The sequence below is a fragment of the Lytechinus variegatus genome, chromosome 19 (assembly GCF_018143015.1).
Source record: "Lytechinus variegatus isolate NC3 chromosome 19, Lvar_3.0, whole genome shotgun sequence".
NCBI classification, from domain to species: Eukaryota; Metazoa; Echinodermata; class Echinoidea; order Temnopleuroida; family Toxopneustidae; genus Lytechinus; species Lytechinus variegatus.
Window position 1 is genome coordinate 3,968,571 of NC_054758.1, and position 16,930 is coordinate 3,985,500.

Sequence of the window (16,930 nt, forward strand, 5' to 3'; positions counted from 1 at the left end):
TTATGTTATTTAGTAACACTTTGCAAAATCTACTTGGAGACATCCTTTTGGACGATACTGCTCTAAATAGGGTCTCTTCTACTAATTTTTAGGCCTCATGATAGACGATAAATTGAAATGGAACATTCATATTCAAAATATATCCAAAACTATATCAAGGAACATTGGTATAATGAATAAAATAAGACACTTTTTTCCAAAATCAACACTTTTTACACTATATTCCTCCCTAATACTTCCCTATCTGAATTATGGAATAATGACATGGGGTAACGCCAACAAATATCTTACAGACAAAATTCTCATCTTACAAAAGAACATTATAAGAATTATACATAATGCTCCTCATCGTTCTCATACTAACAATTTATTTTACAAGTCCAATATTTTAAAACTTCCAGATCTATTTCTTTTTCAAACAGGGCAATTTATGTACAAATTGAATTCAAACGAACTCCCAAACATATTAATTAACATGTTTACAAAAAATAACGCCATTCACAATTACCCAACAAGACAATCACTCCGTTTTCACCTCCCCGTACCCGCACTCAACTCGCACAAAAAACAATTTCCTTTTACGGTCCTAAATACTGGAATACACTCAGTCACGACATCATTAACTCCGTTAGTCTGAACTGTTTTAAAATCAAGCTAAAAAAGCACATTCTCGAATCTTATAGAGTAAGTCCAAATTGAGCGCTCAGGACCCAACTTCTCTCTTTCTCTCTCTCTTCTTTCCTCTATGTCCTTCCCTTTCATCTCCCATCACCCTCATTCCCCCCCCCCTTCATTCTCTTTCATCCACACAGGTGCACCAGTCTTTCTTCTCGGTTATCTATCTTTTCACTTTCATCCATCATTTCCGTACTCCATCCATCACAATAGCTTTCTTACGATTTTTTTTTTCTCGTTCTTGCATTTATACTTATACCTACAAACGTGTCTTTTAACTTATTCTTTGAGGAATCCACACTCAACAAGCCCTGCTTTTTAGTGGATCCCTCCATTTCCTCAACATTTATTTAAATAGTAAAGATGAATAAAATAAATCATATGCAAAACTCTTTAACATGAATAGTCTGCAGATTATCTAGTTCATCGTAAATATCATTATTATTATGATTATATTGTTTCGTGTCTATTGTATATATTTACTTATATATGCTACATTGTCATACTGTATATACTTGCATATTCATTTAATATCTTTGTAATGATTTCTTTTGCTGTTAAAATTGATTTGAGTTGAAATGAAATAAACCAAACTGAACTGAACTGAAATTAGTTTTTTTTTATATAAACCCATTCGATCACCCACCCCCTCTCTCTCTTTCCTACTCTACCCTCTTGTTCCCATCAGCCCCCCCCCCCCATCTCTCACTCTTGGTTCTCCTACATCATACTTGTACATGTAATACCTCATCCATCACCCCTTACATGTATCTCTTTCCCCCGCCCCCTTCCCATCTCTTTCTCCGGCAGAGGAAATTACTGGACTAGGAGCACCATGACTGATCACCTGCCATTTAACCTCTAACATTATAAAACATTCTATTTGACTTGTCAGAATAACAAGAAATTCTGCAATTTAACCAGTGTGCTCTGTTTGATAGCCACAGAAAGTTATTCAAGATTTTAAGCAGAATTCAAGAAAGGAGAAAAGGAGGGAGTATATTGTGAACGGATTGAAGCATGACCCAACTCGGATTCTGGACTACTGAGAATTGGGACAAACATTGCAGACATGCTGCCATTCAAGGTCACACACATTTCAAAAGTCAGTGAACAGTGTAGTAAGTACCAGTATGAAAGAGTTCTAACTTTCCTATTATCATCCATCCATCACACCAAGGAGTTTTCAACACATTCTTTCTTTCAAATATATATATGTACAGTAATTGAGTAATTAACCCGTTGCCTCCAATATTCTTTGAATCCCATAGGTTTTACACAGAGACCACCCGTTCCTGTAAGCAATGGTTAATATTGTTCTAAAAGGAAAATCGTTTTCAAGGAAAACTCTCTGATTTGTAAAAACATACATGTACTCGTTCACACCAAAACTTCAATACGTTTCCAAGGTACATGTAATAATTGGACAAAGTATAATATTGGAGGAAAAATTCTCAGATTCAAAAACTCCTGTTAAAAAATACAATATATGTACATGTACCTGTTCTCCTCAAACTAACACAAATACAGTACATGTGTAATAATTGAACATGGCATCGAGGAAAATTCTCTGAATTATTTTTTAAAAAAAAACTCACGGTGCAGAAAGAATACGATGACAACGAAAGGCGGCAAGATGAGCATTTTCGTCAAGACATGAAAATCAAACATAAAAATAAAAATGGAAATATTTACATGTGAGCAATGAGCAAAGGATGATGTCATACTCCTTCACAAAGTTCAAAAGCCCATTGCAAACGATGATACATTCAAATGTGAGTCATGTTTTCCACCAGGGTCAAAGGTTAATGTTGATATGAAGAGGTCATTATACATTTATATACCATGATCACACATTTTATATTGATTATACCATGATGAAATAAGGCATGCTAAATGGAGAGGGAATTACACATGCGTATAGATCACAATTAAGGGGCTGTTTCTTAAAGTTGTTCATAAGTTAAGAGTGACTTTAAGAACAACTCATGGTCCTTTCTTGTGGTAAAATGATATTCACCATTTGGTTCATCAGTCGCTCGCAAGGTCGCTCTTAACTTACGAACAGATTTATGAAACATCCACCAGGAAACTATTACCCATCAACATGCAAGATTATAAAATATTTTAGTAATCACATACACACACCCACACACACACTGGTAATCTTTTTTTTTCCAGTTTTCTGGGAAAATTGCATGTAATGTATTTTTACTGGGAACTGGCAAACTCCAATTAGTTTTTTGTGTGTCAGTAGCGCACTGAATGACATGCCTACATTATGTACATATCTACATGTACATGTATGTGTGTACATGTAACTTAAACATATCTCATAATATGGATTGTAATTTTTTTTTTAAAGACTACACTACACATTTTGTAATTTCTTGTTTACATTTTCTATGGTACTACATGTAGTATATGTGAAAATGTGCATGCACATACCGGTACATGTATGCTGCAAATCTAATCATCCCACATAGGCATACACACACTGTCCATGATAATCAGTCATAAATTACATTTGTCAAAATGCAAATGTTTTAGGTGCCTTCTCTTCAAGTATATAGGCCTATAGTTTTAAAAATACATAAAACTACATGTACTTGTAGAGAAGGCACCCATAAACATTTGCATTTTGACAAACATACATGTACATGTAATTATGACTGATTATCATGGACAGTATGTGAATGTGTGTATGCCTATGTGTGTATGTGTGCAATTAAATGCATTGTTAAGCATGATTCAAATACTAGTACCGGTATCACATTTCATTAAATCTAATATTTACAAATATCTCAATGTCTTCCACTGATTCTATTCCACCTCATACCCCACCCTCTACTAAATCTAAAAATTACAAATATCTCAATGTCTTCCACTGATTCTATTCCACCCAGTAACCCGCCCTCACCTCCACCCCCACTAAATCAAAACTTAATCTCAATGTCTTCTACTGATTATATTCCACCCAGTACCCCACCCTCATTTCCCATCCCACCCCTTTCCCCACACACCCAACAACCTCTAATAATCTCCCTCCCATTTAAAATATTCCAATCTATTGTCTGTGCTCCAGAATCCCTCCGTGATGCAATTTGTATTCTCTACAGGGCGCATATATAATTATGGGCAAACGGGGCCACGTTTCTTATTGATTTTTCTCTTCGTCCATCAATAATTGGTAGTGTCTATATACATGTGTGATATACAATATAGGATCAACGAACATGTACATACCATATGCACATAGAGCAATACACATACTTCCTATGAAATGAGACAAGTGTCTCATTGCGTGTATCACTTGATCAGTATACAGGAGTATAATAAGGTGTACACATATATGTGCAAATTTATTAATACTGTTATAAGAATGGCATGTACATAAAACATTAAATTAGGTTGAGGGAATGTACAACATATGATGTAAAGGAGTGTTTGAAAATTTGATTGATGTCCTTTTTGTCCTTGTAGGATATTCATGTACAGTCACTTTGTACATGTAGGTGATATTTTGGATTTAAAATATGCTAATCACAAATTTCTTTTATCTCCTTTGTTGGTACACTACCCATTAACAATCTTGCGTAATTCAAATGATTTTTACATTGATCACGATAAAGCTGAAAACCTACAATATGAAATGCATGGAAGTTAAATAAAGGTAATGTAAGTTCAGGGGGGGGGGGGTTTAAGTTGGGTCAAAAATCAAAATCACACTTTCTTTTGGTGATTCCTTGAAGTCGTGATCATTCATGGGTCAAGAAAAAACAGGCATCCTTTCTCGTACATACACATTACCCTTCTACTGAAGAAAAGTATGGAGTATTGAGATACATCCATGGTCTAATGCATTAATCAAATAGTGAATATATTCAGAGGAATTTTGGTGTAAAGTCTGTCATAAGTTTGTGCAGAGTTGTGAACATGTAGTAGTGGGATGAAAACTCACTATTTTCATAGTATACAGTAAGTATATATTACACAGCAAAAGTACATGCTTCATGCATTTATAAGTACAGGATGCAGATAATGTACTACATATGTAAACATACAGAAGAAAGGAAGAATAATTCTACTACATAGGACAAAATTACTGACCATGCAAAGTGAAGGCCTACATGTACATAATACATGTAAAAAATTTTAGGCTTCTCTCTTCAATATCAAACAATTACAACTAGGAGTTCCCTTTAAATACTTGCCCCTCATCCCCCTCTCTTTCATCACCCAGCCCCCCCCCCCCCCCCCTCACCCGGGCCAGCTCTTATACATTTCTCTCTCCTTCTGTTTAACCTTGTCAAAATATAAAAAAAAAAATCATTCCTTCTCTTCCCCACCCTATACTCTTTCATCATCACACCCCCTCCACCTTTCCTGGACCAGCTCTAATGAAATACAATTTCTCTCTCTGTCCCTTTTTTTAAACCTTGATCGTCAAATTAACACCACAAATCCCTACCCTCTATTCCCCTAGCATGCCGCCCCCTCCCCTTGCATTTCACTACCCCCCCCCCATAATTTATATCCAATCCTGGGGAGCGTTTCATGAAAGGACTTGTCAGACGTTTTATCCGACAAGTCCCATTTTATCCAAAAGTTACTATAGTAACAGTGCCTCTCAGCCAATCAGAATCAAGAAAAGATGTCAGACCTGACAACTTGTCACAACAAAAATGTTGATGAAACAGTCCCCAGGTCCAGCCACACACATTTATTTTTGGTTACATTTCAACTTTAATTCTCTTTCTCTCCTTATCGTACACCTTTCTCTCACAGTATTTGTACACATGAATCGCTCTGAAGCCAAGGCAGGGAAAAAGTGGCTTCGCGGCCAAGAAATCTACTTATGATCCGTTCTAATCAACACGCACTTTGTAACTGGTTCCATTTGAACCAGGTTACATGTACATGCAAGAAACCATTTTAGAAGATCGCATCGCTAGCATCCTCATCACAATCTCCTCAACTGGCTTCCAGAACCACTTGATGCAAAGTGGTCTTGTTGCTATGGAAACACTCAGTATTTAAACTCTCCTCAATCATCATGTACACCTTACATATTCCTTTTGCGGTCTCTCTCTCTCTCAGACAAATTCACGTCAGGGGCAGTCACTTTTATATGATATTGTTGTCATGGTGTCAGTGAACAATGAAAGAGCAAAAATATAAAGATCTGTACATGTACAACAAGAGGAAAGTATACTGTACATGTATTGTATAATTTGTCAGTGCATGTTTTAAAAATGTACTATACATGTAGATGTACATGAACTTTAATACACACATTTCAAACTACAGGATATATAGTTCCATGTTTTCACATGAATAAAAGTAAGTATAGAGTATATTTCTAATCACAATAAGGGTATTCAAAATACTATTGTTGATATTAATATATCACTATTTTTAAGTCAAAGGTTATCACAGTTGGCCAGTGATCTAAAATTGATTATAATAAAGAATAGGGTATTAGTAGAATATAAAATGAACAATGTAATTTTTCTAATACGAGGAAAAACTCACGATCAAATGAATTCAACAACAGAAAAAATCATTTAAAGTTGATATATGTTGCCAAACAACAAAATTAGGATTGAAAAAATAGGATGAAAAAATCAAAGGAATCACAATACATTAAAAGAAACACTTAAAATGAACATAATTAGTAAAACTGAAATAAACTTATCATGTTATTTGAAAAAATACAACACATTCAGGGTTTGAAAGAATGGATTAAAGGGGAAGTTCACCCTGACAAAAAGTTTATTGTAAAAATAGCAGAAAAAATAATAAAAAATATTGCCGAAGGTTTGAGAAAAATTCATCAAATAATTAAAAAGTTATTAGAATTTCAATTATTCGATTTGTGACGTCATATGCGAGCAGCATTCCTACATAGCGAATGGTAAAAAATCAATGAAATGTCATTTCCTCAGAAAATTGAAAATGGTTTTCACTGTAACTTTTGTATATCAATAGACAAATCATTTCACACCCAATCATGAAAAGAAAACAAAATTAAGTCATCAGGAACCATACAAAATTTGAAATTCATACATTTTATATTACATAACACATGGGGCAGCTGCTCGTTTATGACGTCACAAATCCAAAATTTTGAACTCTAATAACTTTCTTACTCTTTAATGGATTTTCCTCAAACCTTCACCAATATTTTTTACTATTTTTTCTGCTATTTTTACGACAAAGTTTTCTTCAGGGTGAACTTCCCCTTTAATAACACAACACTGTTGAAAACAAAAATCTTAAACTTCCAATGAAAGATTGGAAATAAAACCTTTTCATCAGTATAAATAAATGATATACAAGAATTTTATTTCAAATACAATTTAAAAGCTTTGAAACAAATTCAATAATTCTTCTTTGGTACCGTCCAATTTCTATAAGGAGTCCTTCCTGAAAATAATATCAATCACAAGTTTTCAATGACATGTAGCTATGAATATTCCATACACAGCAAAAACTGTGGTGTTAACCGGTGAACATAGAGGACCACACCAGTTATTTTACACCGGTGTTAAATTGGTGGTGCTAGTTTTACACCTAGAGGTGTTATTACAAGACCTATGGTTGTTACATTTACACTCTTTGGTGTTATGTTCAATCTGTAGGGTGTTATTTTAACACCAATTGGTGTCAGTTTTAACACCACAGTTTTTACAGTGTACTAAACTGAGAAATCTACAATAAAAATCCACAGCACCTGTGATTGATTACATGTACAATGGATTAATCCTTTTTTCCCTTTCAAAACTACTTTTCCCCAGAATGTACAATCCACTATAACCCCTGATTCATACAGTCAATATCATATATAATACGAGTAGAATTAAACCAAAAAAAGATGTAAAGAATTGATAAGGGTTATTTTTACACTGAATTCAATTATTCAATCATATAGAAATTTCAAGCCTAATGCAAACTTTCCGTTTTGAAAAAAAAAATCTTTTGAACTATCAGAAAATCTGAGCAAATTAAAAGTCAAGCTTACATCATTGAGATTATTTCACATTACTGGCTGCATTTAAAATGGGGAAGAGCAACTTTGTTAATACGTGGTTGCATAAAAAGTTATTAAAGGAACTGATCAATTTATTGTTATGAATCTCATAAAAGCCTTTTAAAAAGGTCTACAGGTATATGACATGGCATTTTGGTTCAGAAAAAAATCAGAAAAATCAAATAAAAATATTTTACATTGTTTCAAAGAATGTATATCTGTATTATTAAATCTTTGACTTACCTTCTCTTTATAACTGTTGCCCAGCATCTGGACGCTTTTCAAGTCGACTGCCCCCTTCAACCCCTTCTTCCCTTCCTTCTTTTTCCTCTTTTTACAGCAACATTTTTTACAGATGCAGAAACAACAGCAGAGGAGTATAAGGCCGGCTACTATGGCTATGGCTATCACTGCCCATGTTGGAACTGGGGAATAAAATCATTTTTTATTATTTTTAAACAGCCTTTGGTTAGAACGACATTCCACAGAGAGCAAAAACTCTAAAGGGCCGTCGGCAACATCGCGAGTTTTCAAATTAGCGCGCTATTTCTTATCCGGCAAATTATCCCGATCTGAACAGTGTCGAGATTATTTGCAATGGAGACAAAATTATCGCGCTAGTTCGTAGGATTAATCTCGAGATTGCAATCCCAAGTCAACTAGGGATTATTTGCAAAATAGCACGCTATCTTACGAATTATTCGTAGGTGCAGACGCACTCGTGATTATTTATTCACAGTGTCAGACCATAATGCATCAATGCCTCACTCGAGCAGGAATTGCTCTTCTTGCGATGGTGGAGACGGGGTTTCATGAATCTCGAGATTAATCGTGAAGAGGGCCGATCGGGCTACAATCTCGAGATTGAGCAATCTCGGGATGGTGCAGCACCGCCTTATAAGACTGCTGTAATACAATGACGCTTGCTCTTTCAAGGGTTCTCCAATGAATTTTCAGAGATCTCTGAGGTCTTTCACGATTCCCGATTGATCTTTCGGTGGTCTTCATGGTCTTCATGACCTCATATCAATCATTTCTTTTAAAGCATGACAGACCCACCAACATGTAAACATATAATTTGAAAACAAATCCATGTCAAGATGATGACATACAGAGAGCATGGAAGCCTATAAATACCTTCCACCCCCCCCCCCACGAAAAAATAAAGTAATGAAAAATAATAACAAACAAATTTAGGTAAATGATAAATTTAACTCGATCCAAATCCTGGAGCGAAATTCAGAATGGCCTGTGGATGAATCAAAAGAATACTAATTTGTTTTAGAAAAGATTTACTCTAGACTTTCAACTTTCAAAAGGTACGTTATTAGCATGGCATCTTGCATTTCAAAATTCAAAAACAATTTTGATAAACTCCACCATGCAAACCTACATGAACAAAGATCATCGAAATTTGAATTTATGCTCGAGATCTACATGTACACGTATAAAGCAAAAATATTGTTGAAAATTCTGAAAACGTACATTGTAAATGAGTGTAAACTAAAATGATGAATTTGTTGGTGAAACCCCAAAATTTAATGTTAATTGAATTTGTATTTTAAACAAGTGGAATGCCTCTGGCCGTCTCACCTGCATCACGCGGTTCAATATAGCAGCAGTGCTGACTTTGAATACTACTCTAACTCGCACAAGATGTTCAGTGATACATGGTTACTCTTATGTCCACTTTTTATGAACTAGACCAATAAACTTACAGAGATATGATGGTTATTCAAAAAAAAACCCAACATGGCCAAAGTTCATTGACCTTACATGACCTTTGACCTTGATCATGTGACCTGAAACTCGAACAGGATGTTCAGTGATACTTGATTACTCTTATGTACAAGTTTCATGAATCAGATCCATAAACTTTCAAAGTTATGATGGTAATTCAACAGATACACCCAATTCGGCCAAAGTTCATTGACCTTTGACCTTGGTCATGTGACCTGAAATGTGCACAGGATGTTCAGTGATACTTGATTACTCTAATGTCCAAGTTTAATGAACTAGACCAATAAACTTTCAAAGTTATGATGGTAATTCAACAGATACCCCCGATTCGGCAAAAGTTCATTGACCCTAAATGACCTTTGACCTTAATCATGAGACCTGAAACTTGCACAAAATTTTCAGTGATGCTTTATCACTATTGTGTCCAAGTTTCATGAATCAGATCCATAAACTTTCAAAGTTATGATGGGAATTCAACAGATATCCCCAATTCGGCCAAAGTTCATTGACCCTAAATGACCTTTGACCTTGGTCATGTGACGTGAAACTCATGTAGGATGTTCAGTGATACTTGATTAACCTAATGTCCAAGTTTCATGAACTAGGTCCATATATTTTCTAAGTTATGATGACATTTCAAAAACTTAACCTCAGGTTAAGATTTCGATGTTGATTCCTCCAACATGGTCTAAGTTCATTGACCCTAAATGACCTTTGACCTTGGTCATGTGACATGAAACTCTAATAGGATGTTCAGTAATACTGATTAACCTTATGGCCAAGTTTTATAACTAGGTCCATATACTTTCTAAGTTATGACGTCATTTCAAAAACTTAACCTCAGGTTAAGATTTGATGTTGACGCCGCCGCCGCCGCCGTCGGAAAAGCGGCGCCTATAGTCTCACTTTGCTTCGCAGGTGAGACAAAAACCCAAAATTTTGCACATTAAATGGCAAGCGTGATTAGGATTTAAAAAAAAAGAATATAAAGAGTGTACTTACGAGGAATTTTGTCGACAAGGTCTCCAACCTTGTTCTTTATATTGTTACCCATATTTGCCAAGGCACCTCCTGCGCCTCCTCCTCCTCCCCCACCATCTGCAGCGCCCTCTGTGGGCGCAGGAGGTCCAGCTGCGGACTCATTTGGGACGGCTGCTTGCGAAACCTCTTGCTCTGCCATTCTAACGTGTGGTGGTTTAAACTACGCTCTGGATGATGGGATTGCACAGCTCGACGACATCAATATCTATCAAAACAAAGAATAATGTAATAAAGTTAGTTACAAGTGCTGTTTTAAAGATAAATTCCAGTTCTCGTAACAATCTGAAAATGACTTTTTACAGAATCTAATGTAATGACCACCCAAGTGTCTGTTTGTATGAATGAAAAATATGTGCCAAAGGATTCTGGAAGAAACTGTGTAATTGCTAAGAAATAAGCAAAATCGTCAGGTCTTTCTTCCAGCAATAATAATACACTGTCCCACTTGTTGGCGATCTTCAGTGTGATCGTATTTCAGCTTAGGTTTTATGATTTCACAAAGTTCAGTTTATGTAACTGTACCAGATCTAGATCCACGATGATATATATGTAGTCATACTTAACCTTAGTTTTACAGACTTTCTCACGAAATTAGTGTTTTACTGCAACTACTATCATTTATCTACAACACTGTGTGAAGCATCTCATTGACTGTGTGTTATCCATGTACATAAAGTTCATCTTAACACAAACCTTATAACTCTCAATAATACATGCACCGAGAATTAATTAGCCTATTAAACTTATATAATTTTCAATTGTAGAATTAAATTTATGGTTGCTCCACTTTATATGTTCGTCATTTTGCCTCCGACAAAGATTCTGCCAGGATCGAGAACTTAGGCCCCTTTTGACTCTCAGAAAACTACAAGTCTGTTTATTATCAAAAGCTACTTGTTATTATGGCATTATGAATGTGATAGTGAATTAATTATCATGCAGTAATTGGGTTGCATTATGGGTAAGGAACCTGGGGCCTGTCTAATACAAACAGTTACGATTGATTCAATCGATCGCAACTATGGAAAGCCAGCAACCTCAACATCTAATATATACATGTTTGTTCAAAATATATTCTAGAAATGACGAATATGTACATGTATGTTCATACATTCACTGTTTTTTTTCTTGACATTGTTTTCAAAGGACATTGAGCAAATTTCCTGAAGAGAAAATTATGGTATTGATGGACTTCCATATACATGTACTTGAGAGTGATCGGATCAATCGTAACTCTATAGAAATCCATCAGTGTCATAATTTCTTCTACGGGAAATTTGAAAAATGTCCTTTGTAAACAAAGGAGAACACACCGACCTGTCAAGAAATCAATGAATTTATGGGTAATAAACAGTTTTTTTTAACAAACTTGCATGTTGACTCTGTTGGCTTTCCATAGTTATGATTGATCGGATCAATCATAACTCTTTGTAGGACAGGATCCTGGGCACAGTCTTTAAAAAGAGTCACAATTGATGCAATCGATCGCAACTCTGGAAATCAGTGTCTCAATTTCTTCTACAGGAAATTTGCAAAGTGTCCTTTGTACATTATAAACAAAGGAGAACATCACCGACCTGTCCAGAAATCAATGAATTTATGGATCATATCTACACATAGAAAAATTTTTGAGCAAACGTGCATTTTATATGTTGACTCGCTGGCTTTCCATAGTTGTGATTGATCGATCTCTTTGTAGGACAGGGCCCTGGGCCCGTTGCAGAAAGAGTTGCGTTTAAACGCAAGCCAAAAAATCAATCGCAAGTCCCAAATGCGCGCTGTTGATTGGTTGAAAATCAAGTTGCGCGTGATTTTTAGGGTTGCGATTGATTGCAACTCTTTCTGCAACGGGCCCTGGTCTCGAGTTGAGGACTCAAGGTGGGGCTATACAAGGCTGCTAGGTCAGAAATGGCTTTAAAGCCTAATGTAGAATAAAAACCCAAGAATGATATCAAGTAATGCTAGTGGAGTATACTGTCAGCCAGTGATTTTCTGTGAAATTTTAATTCAATAGACAGATGATAATTGAAAACGAAACCAAAGCAAAAATTAAAAAAATAGATCTTGACATTCCCAAAAGCTTATATCTACATGTATTCAGGAATGAAATATTGAACAATTGAGCAGTAAAAATTGTCATTGGTAAGAAATGACAACATTCTGTATTCACAGGAGTTTGGACAAAGACACTGATCCCATACAAACAAGGTAATGAAGAAACTACATTCTGTACCACTTTTACCCTTCAGTGGGGTTCAAATTTGAATGTAAAGAAAGCTAGAATAATCAGACTTCACTTACATGTAATTTCAGAGAGAATTTATTTGCATGAATTATGGTAAATGGAATAGGGTTACAGCATGTCAAATTTGTCAATACTAAAATGTTAACGGATCGGAGACCTTTTTGTCTGTCATGTTCTGCTTGATCATGCATAGAGCATGTATGTAATGGAGTGTAGGGTGTATTGACTATTGAATCTAATACATACCTGTACACAGGCCCTCTCAATGTATTGTAGGCCTACATGTATCACATATATCAGACACAATTACATACAAAACTATACACATGTATGTTATTGTTATACTGGCCCACAAAATGGTTAATAAAGTATTAGAAAAAGCATTAATTGATGTACAAAAAAATGTAAAAAAACCTCTATGTACATGTACACAGTACATACATGTATACATGTACATGATCTCCATTTCCCTACCTGTATTGCTATTCCAACATTTCAACCACAAAAAATACTACTACACAGTATTGTCCTCAAGTTCTTACAGTATGTCATGCGTGTGCATTCAAATGTTGATTATTAAAAAATGTATATCTCCATACAGTCATCTGAAGCAAAGAAAAGTCAGGTTTCTATTCCAAGCCCTCATGGATTAACAAAAATGACATCCACCCCAATTATTATGACGTATCGGTATCAGCAAGCCACGATCCCGTACGCTGGACTTCGTATGTGTATGGTAGATGGACGCAATGTCTTTCACGTTCAAACGATCAGCACTGAATTGCGTAGGCTTCCCCACGAGCTGCCTTAGGCGTGGGAATACACTTTATCGCAATGCAGGTTGGCGTGCACAGACCAGATGGGAAGATGTGTGGAGGTTTGCGTGTGTATGCATAATGCAGGGAGCAATTTTGAGAAGCTAGTATCATCTCATTAATTAGGCATGCAGGGTTGGCGGAGAGAAGAGGAGCAAAGTGGATGATAATGATAATGCAGTTCGCGGAATAGCCCATTATTGCTGCAGGGGGGATGCTGCCTTCACCTGCTCTCTGTTCGAGGGACTGTGATAATGTTGAAAAAGATGCAGGCTATTTTTAGATCTTCTTCATACACTTGAAGTGTGCACTGTATATGCCAGCCTGCACTGCAATTTCTTGCGCAGTACATGCAATCTACATGATGCTTTACATGTATGCATTGATAAAGTACAAATTACATTTAAGAAAGTAAATTCAAGAAAGTACACAGGTTTCTAGCTGAAGTAGGCAGATAATATGATTTCATTCAACAGTGAAAATTTCCATTACTGCGATAATGCTCTTTTTAATATGAATAAGGATTAATTTATAGCATACATGTAACTTCACATCTTCTTGGCCAAAATTTAATCTCATACAGTGTCATACATTGCTTCAAAGTAATTGCTTTTTAATTGTAGCTACTCATTTTTACATGCACATTTTGTTTGCAAATATATATATAGTTTGCTATTTTGCTTTCGTGCTAAAATTTAACCTTGAAATTATAATCTACATAATACAGTACCAGTATACATGTACATGTAAATGCATCTGGGGTCTGAAAGAGCTGCATAAATTTGAATGCATTTATACAATTCCCCACCTACCAGTATGCATTTCAAATTGAAAAAAAAACAATTTGCATTTGATATTTTGGAGTTATGCTCGATTGCAAATATTTCTACAATGCTCTCCAAAGTTCACTTTTAAAGCTTCGATACCTTGATTTTTTAATCATAAATACACTGAAAAGTTTCTCAACATTTATTCACAATACATTGTACTTACATTCTCTCTACCCATACTACTCAATGGCAAACAAGTACATGTACATCATGTACATTGTACCAACTTTCGGATGAAGAGGGTCAAATAAGTTGTGTACCGGTATTTAAAACGTTATGCCTACTTTCAAGGTAAATGTATTTTGGCTTTATTTTCAATTGTTCTAGTGCCAATTCGATTAACTGCCAACTCGTCTAAGTTGGTCTACCATCAAGTCGTCCACTAGATCCACATGGTCTACATGTAATTGCCATTTTGTCTGTCCACTCACCATTTCGTTCTAAAACCACTATATTTGACCTAATTGGATAAGTGTTGATTAGGCGAAAGAATGAAAAGTAAACAGGTACTAGACCAACTGCCTACTGGTTATTAGACAAAATGGTCACAGACGAACTGGTGATTATTGGACCAAATGGTAATTAGACGAAATGTTGATGGACAGAATGGCATTCTAGACTAAATAAAGGGAGACCATGTGATGAGTGGACGAGTTGTTAATAGATGAATTGGCAGTTTACCAATTATTCACAGTTGTTGTGTGTCCGGACAGGTTGTGTGTACGGACGATCAAGTTTAGAAAGTCATTTGGAAAAAGCACTTGTAAGCGAAGTTTTTAGTAAAAAATGTTAGGAAATGTTATAAAGAACAAAATAGAAGATGATTACAACTATTGAATTCATGCATTAATTTTAGTGTAATCCAAAGACAAAAAGAAAGCTTCAAAATATAATGTGTCTGGACACCCGACCCCCATCCTATAAGTTCTGGCAGATTGATGAATGTTTGCATAATTTTTTTTTCTTTGCAAATCGTGCAGCTACTCAAACTGGAATATTTTGTAGTTTGTCATAGATCATCCCATTTGTCCGATCAGGGGTCCATTTCACTGAACAAAACAAATGCACACTTTCTATAACAAGTTTACTATCAGCCAATCAAATTGAAGGATTTCAGTAGCTTTTAACTGTCTTTTTAATTTGAAGTTTTATGAAATTGGGCCCAGGGTTTACATTAAGAAATGTACTAAATTAAGTTTAAAGCCAACAGAAAGTGAAGTACGGTATACAATGCCAATGGCTAAATATGGCTTTATAGAGATCTAAACTTAGTTGTTTTTCATCAAATATAGTTATCATGAACATTATTTTAATTTCCTCAAATGTCATTATGCATGCTGACAGATTCTTTGTAAAAGTCACATCCACATCTGAAAACAAATAAAAAAAACAATGAGAAAAAATGTGTCAAACATTAATAGGTTGAACTCAATCATCTTCTTCTTGGACCTCCTTCCTTTTCTCCTCCTCCTTCTTCTTCTTCTCCTTCAACCTTCTTCTCCTCTTTTTTCCCTCTTCTGACCTCTCCTCCTCTTTTACTAGTTTCTTCACATTCTTCTCCTTCCTTCTCTTCTCTGTTCTCACTCACATGTTCACCATTTTAATCTACTAAACAAATAGCTAATGGAGATCATGAATAACAACATGCAACTGGGCCTGGCACAAGAATTAAAGGAAAAGCAGGATAGTGATTTAGATCTCTAGAATCTTGGCGTACATGTATGATGTAGGCCTACATGCATTGACATGTACATCTACATGTAAGTCGAATTTTGTTTCTACTCACTTCGTGGCGTCGCCGTATCTCAGCTATGCATTCGTGTTGTTGTGGCGTCGAACTGCACAGAAACCAATACCAGGCGGTATGCGGGAAGTAGCCGGAGTTCGGGGAGAGACAACAACTGTCCCTAAAAATCCTAAAACCAAGCGATCATATGTCTCCAGATTTCCAGGAAGTTTCAGTGGTAATAAAAAAACGTTGTTTACAACAGAATGGCCAACATACGGCCTCATATGAGAAGCAGTTCAGTCCAAGAAACTCACATCAATCACAAACAGCGAAAGTCTACATTAATTATTGATTGCATGCATTCCACGGATCAAATCTTTCCACAATAATCGCGCATAGCGCATGCTCGCTCCGATCCCTGACCCTGTGTCTACTTTCAGTCCCAAAAATACAGTGTCGTCGTATATAGTTAGAACATAGAGCTTCAGAGAGAAAAAATACTTATCTTTCAGTTTTACTTTTTGACTTGTATTGTTGTATTTGTCTATTTTTTTCGTTTTTTTTTTCGGGAGGATGTTTTTGTTCGGGGGGGGGGGTGTTTTGGTGTTTTGTGCGCGTATTAAATACAAAGAAATCTTCATTCTTTGGCGATAGATGGTTGGGGACGAGTCGTGAATTTTTCTGCAGTATATAGGCCTATGTTTTAAATTTTGTTTCCTAATATCATGAGCCACCTCCTTCTCTTTGCTGGTTATATTTTGCTATCAATATCCTTAGTTTTGCCCTACGGCCTATATTCGAAAAATGTTTATCAAATGAATT

At 35.7% G+C, this 16,930-nt stretch overlaps 1 protein-coding gene across 1 annotated transcript in view; it reads right to left on the reverse strand.

Annotated features, from left to right (window-relative positions):
* Positions 1–16,482, reverse strand: part of LOC121405894 (synaptotagmin-1-like) — a 44,967-nt gene extending 28,485 nt beyond the window's left edge. Inside the window, 3 exon segments of the mRNA XM_041596886.1 lie at positions 7,952–8,133; positions 10,451–10,694; positions 16,166–16,482. Of these exon segments, the coding sequence (XP_041452820.1) occupies positions 7,952–8,133; positions 10,451–10,628 (360 nt within the window). The 5' untranslated portion in view covers positions 10,629–10,694; positions 16,166–16,482.
* Positions 16,483–16,930: the final 448 nt, after the last annotated feature.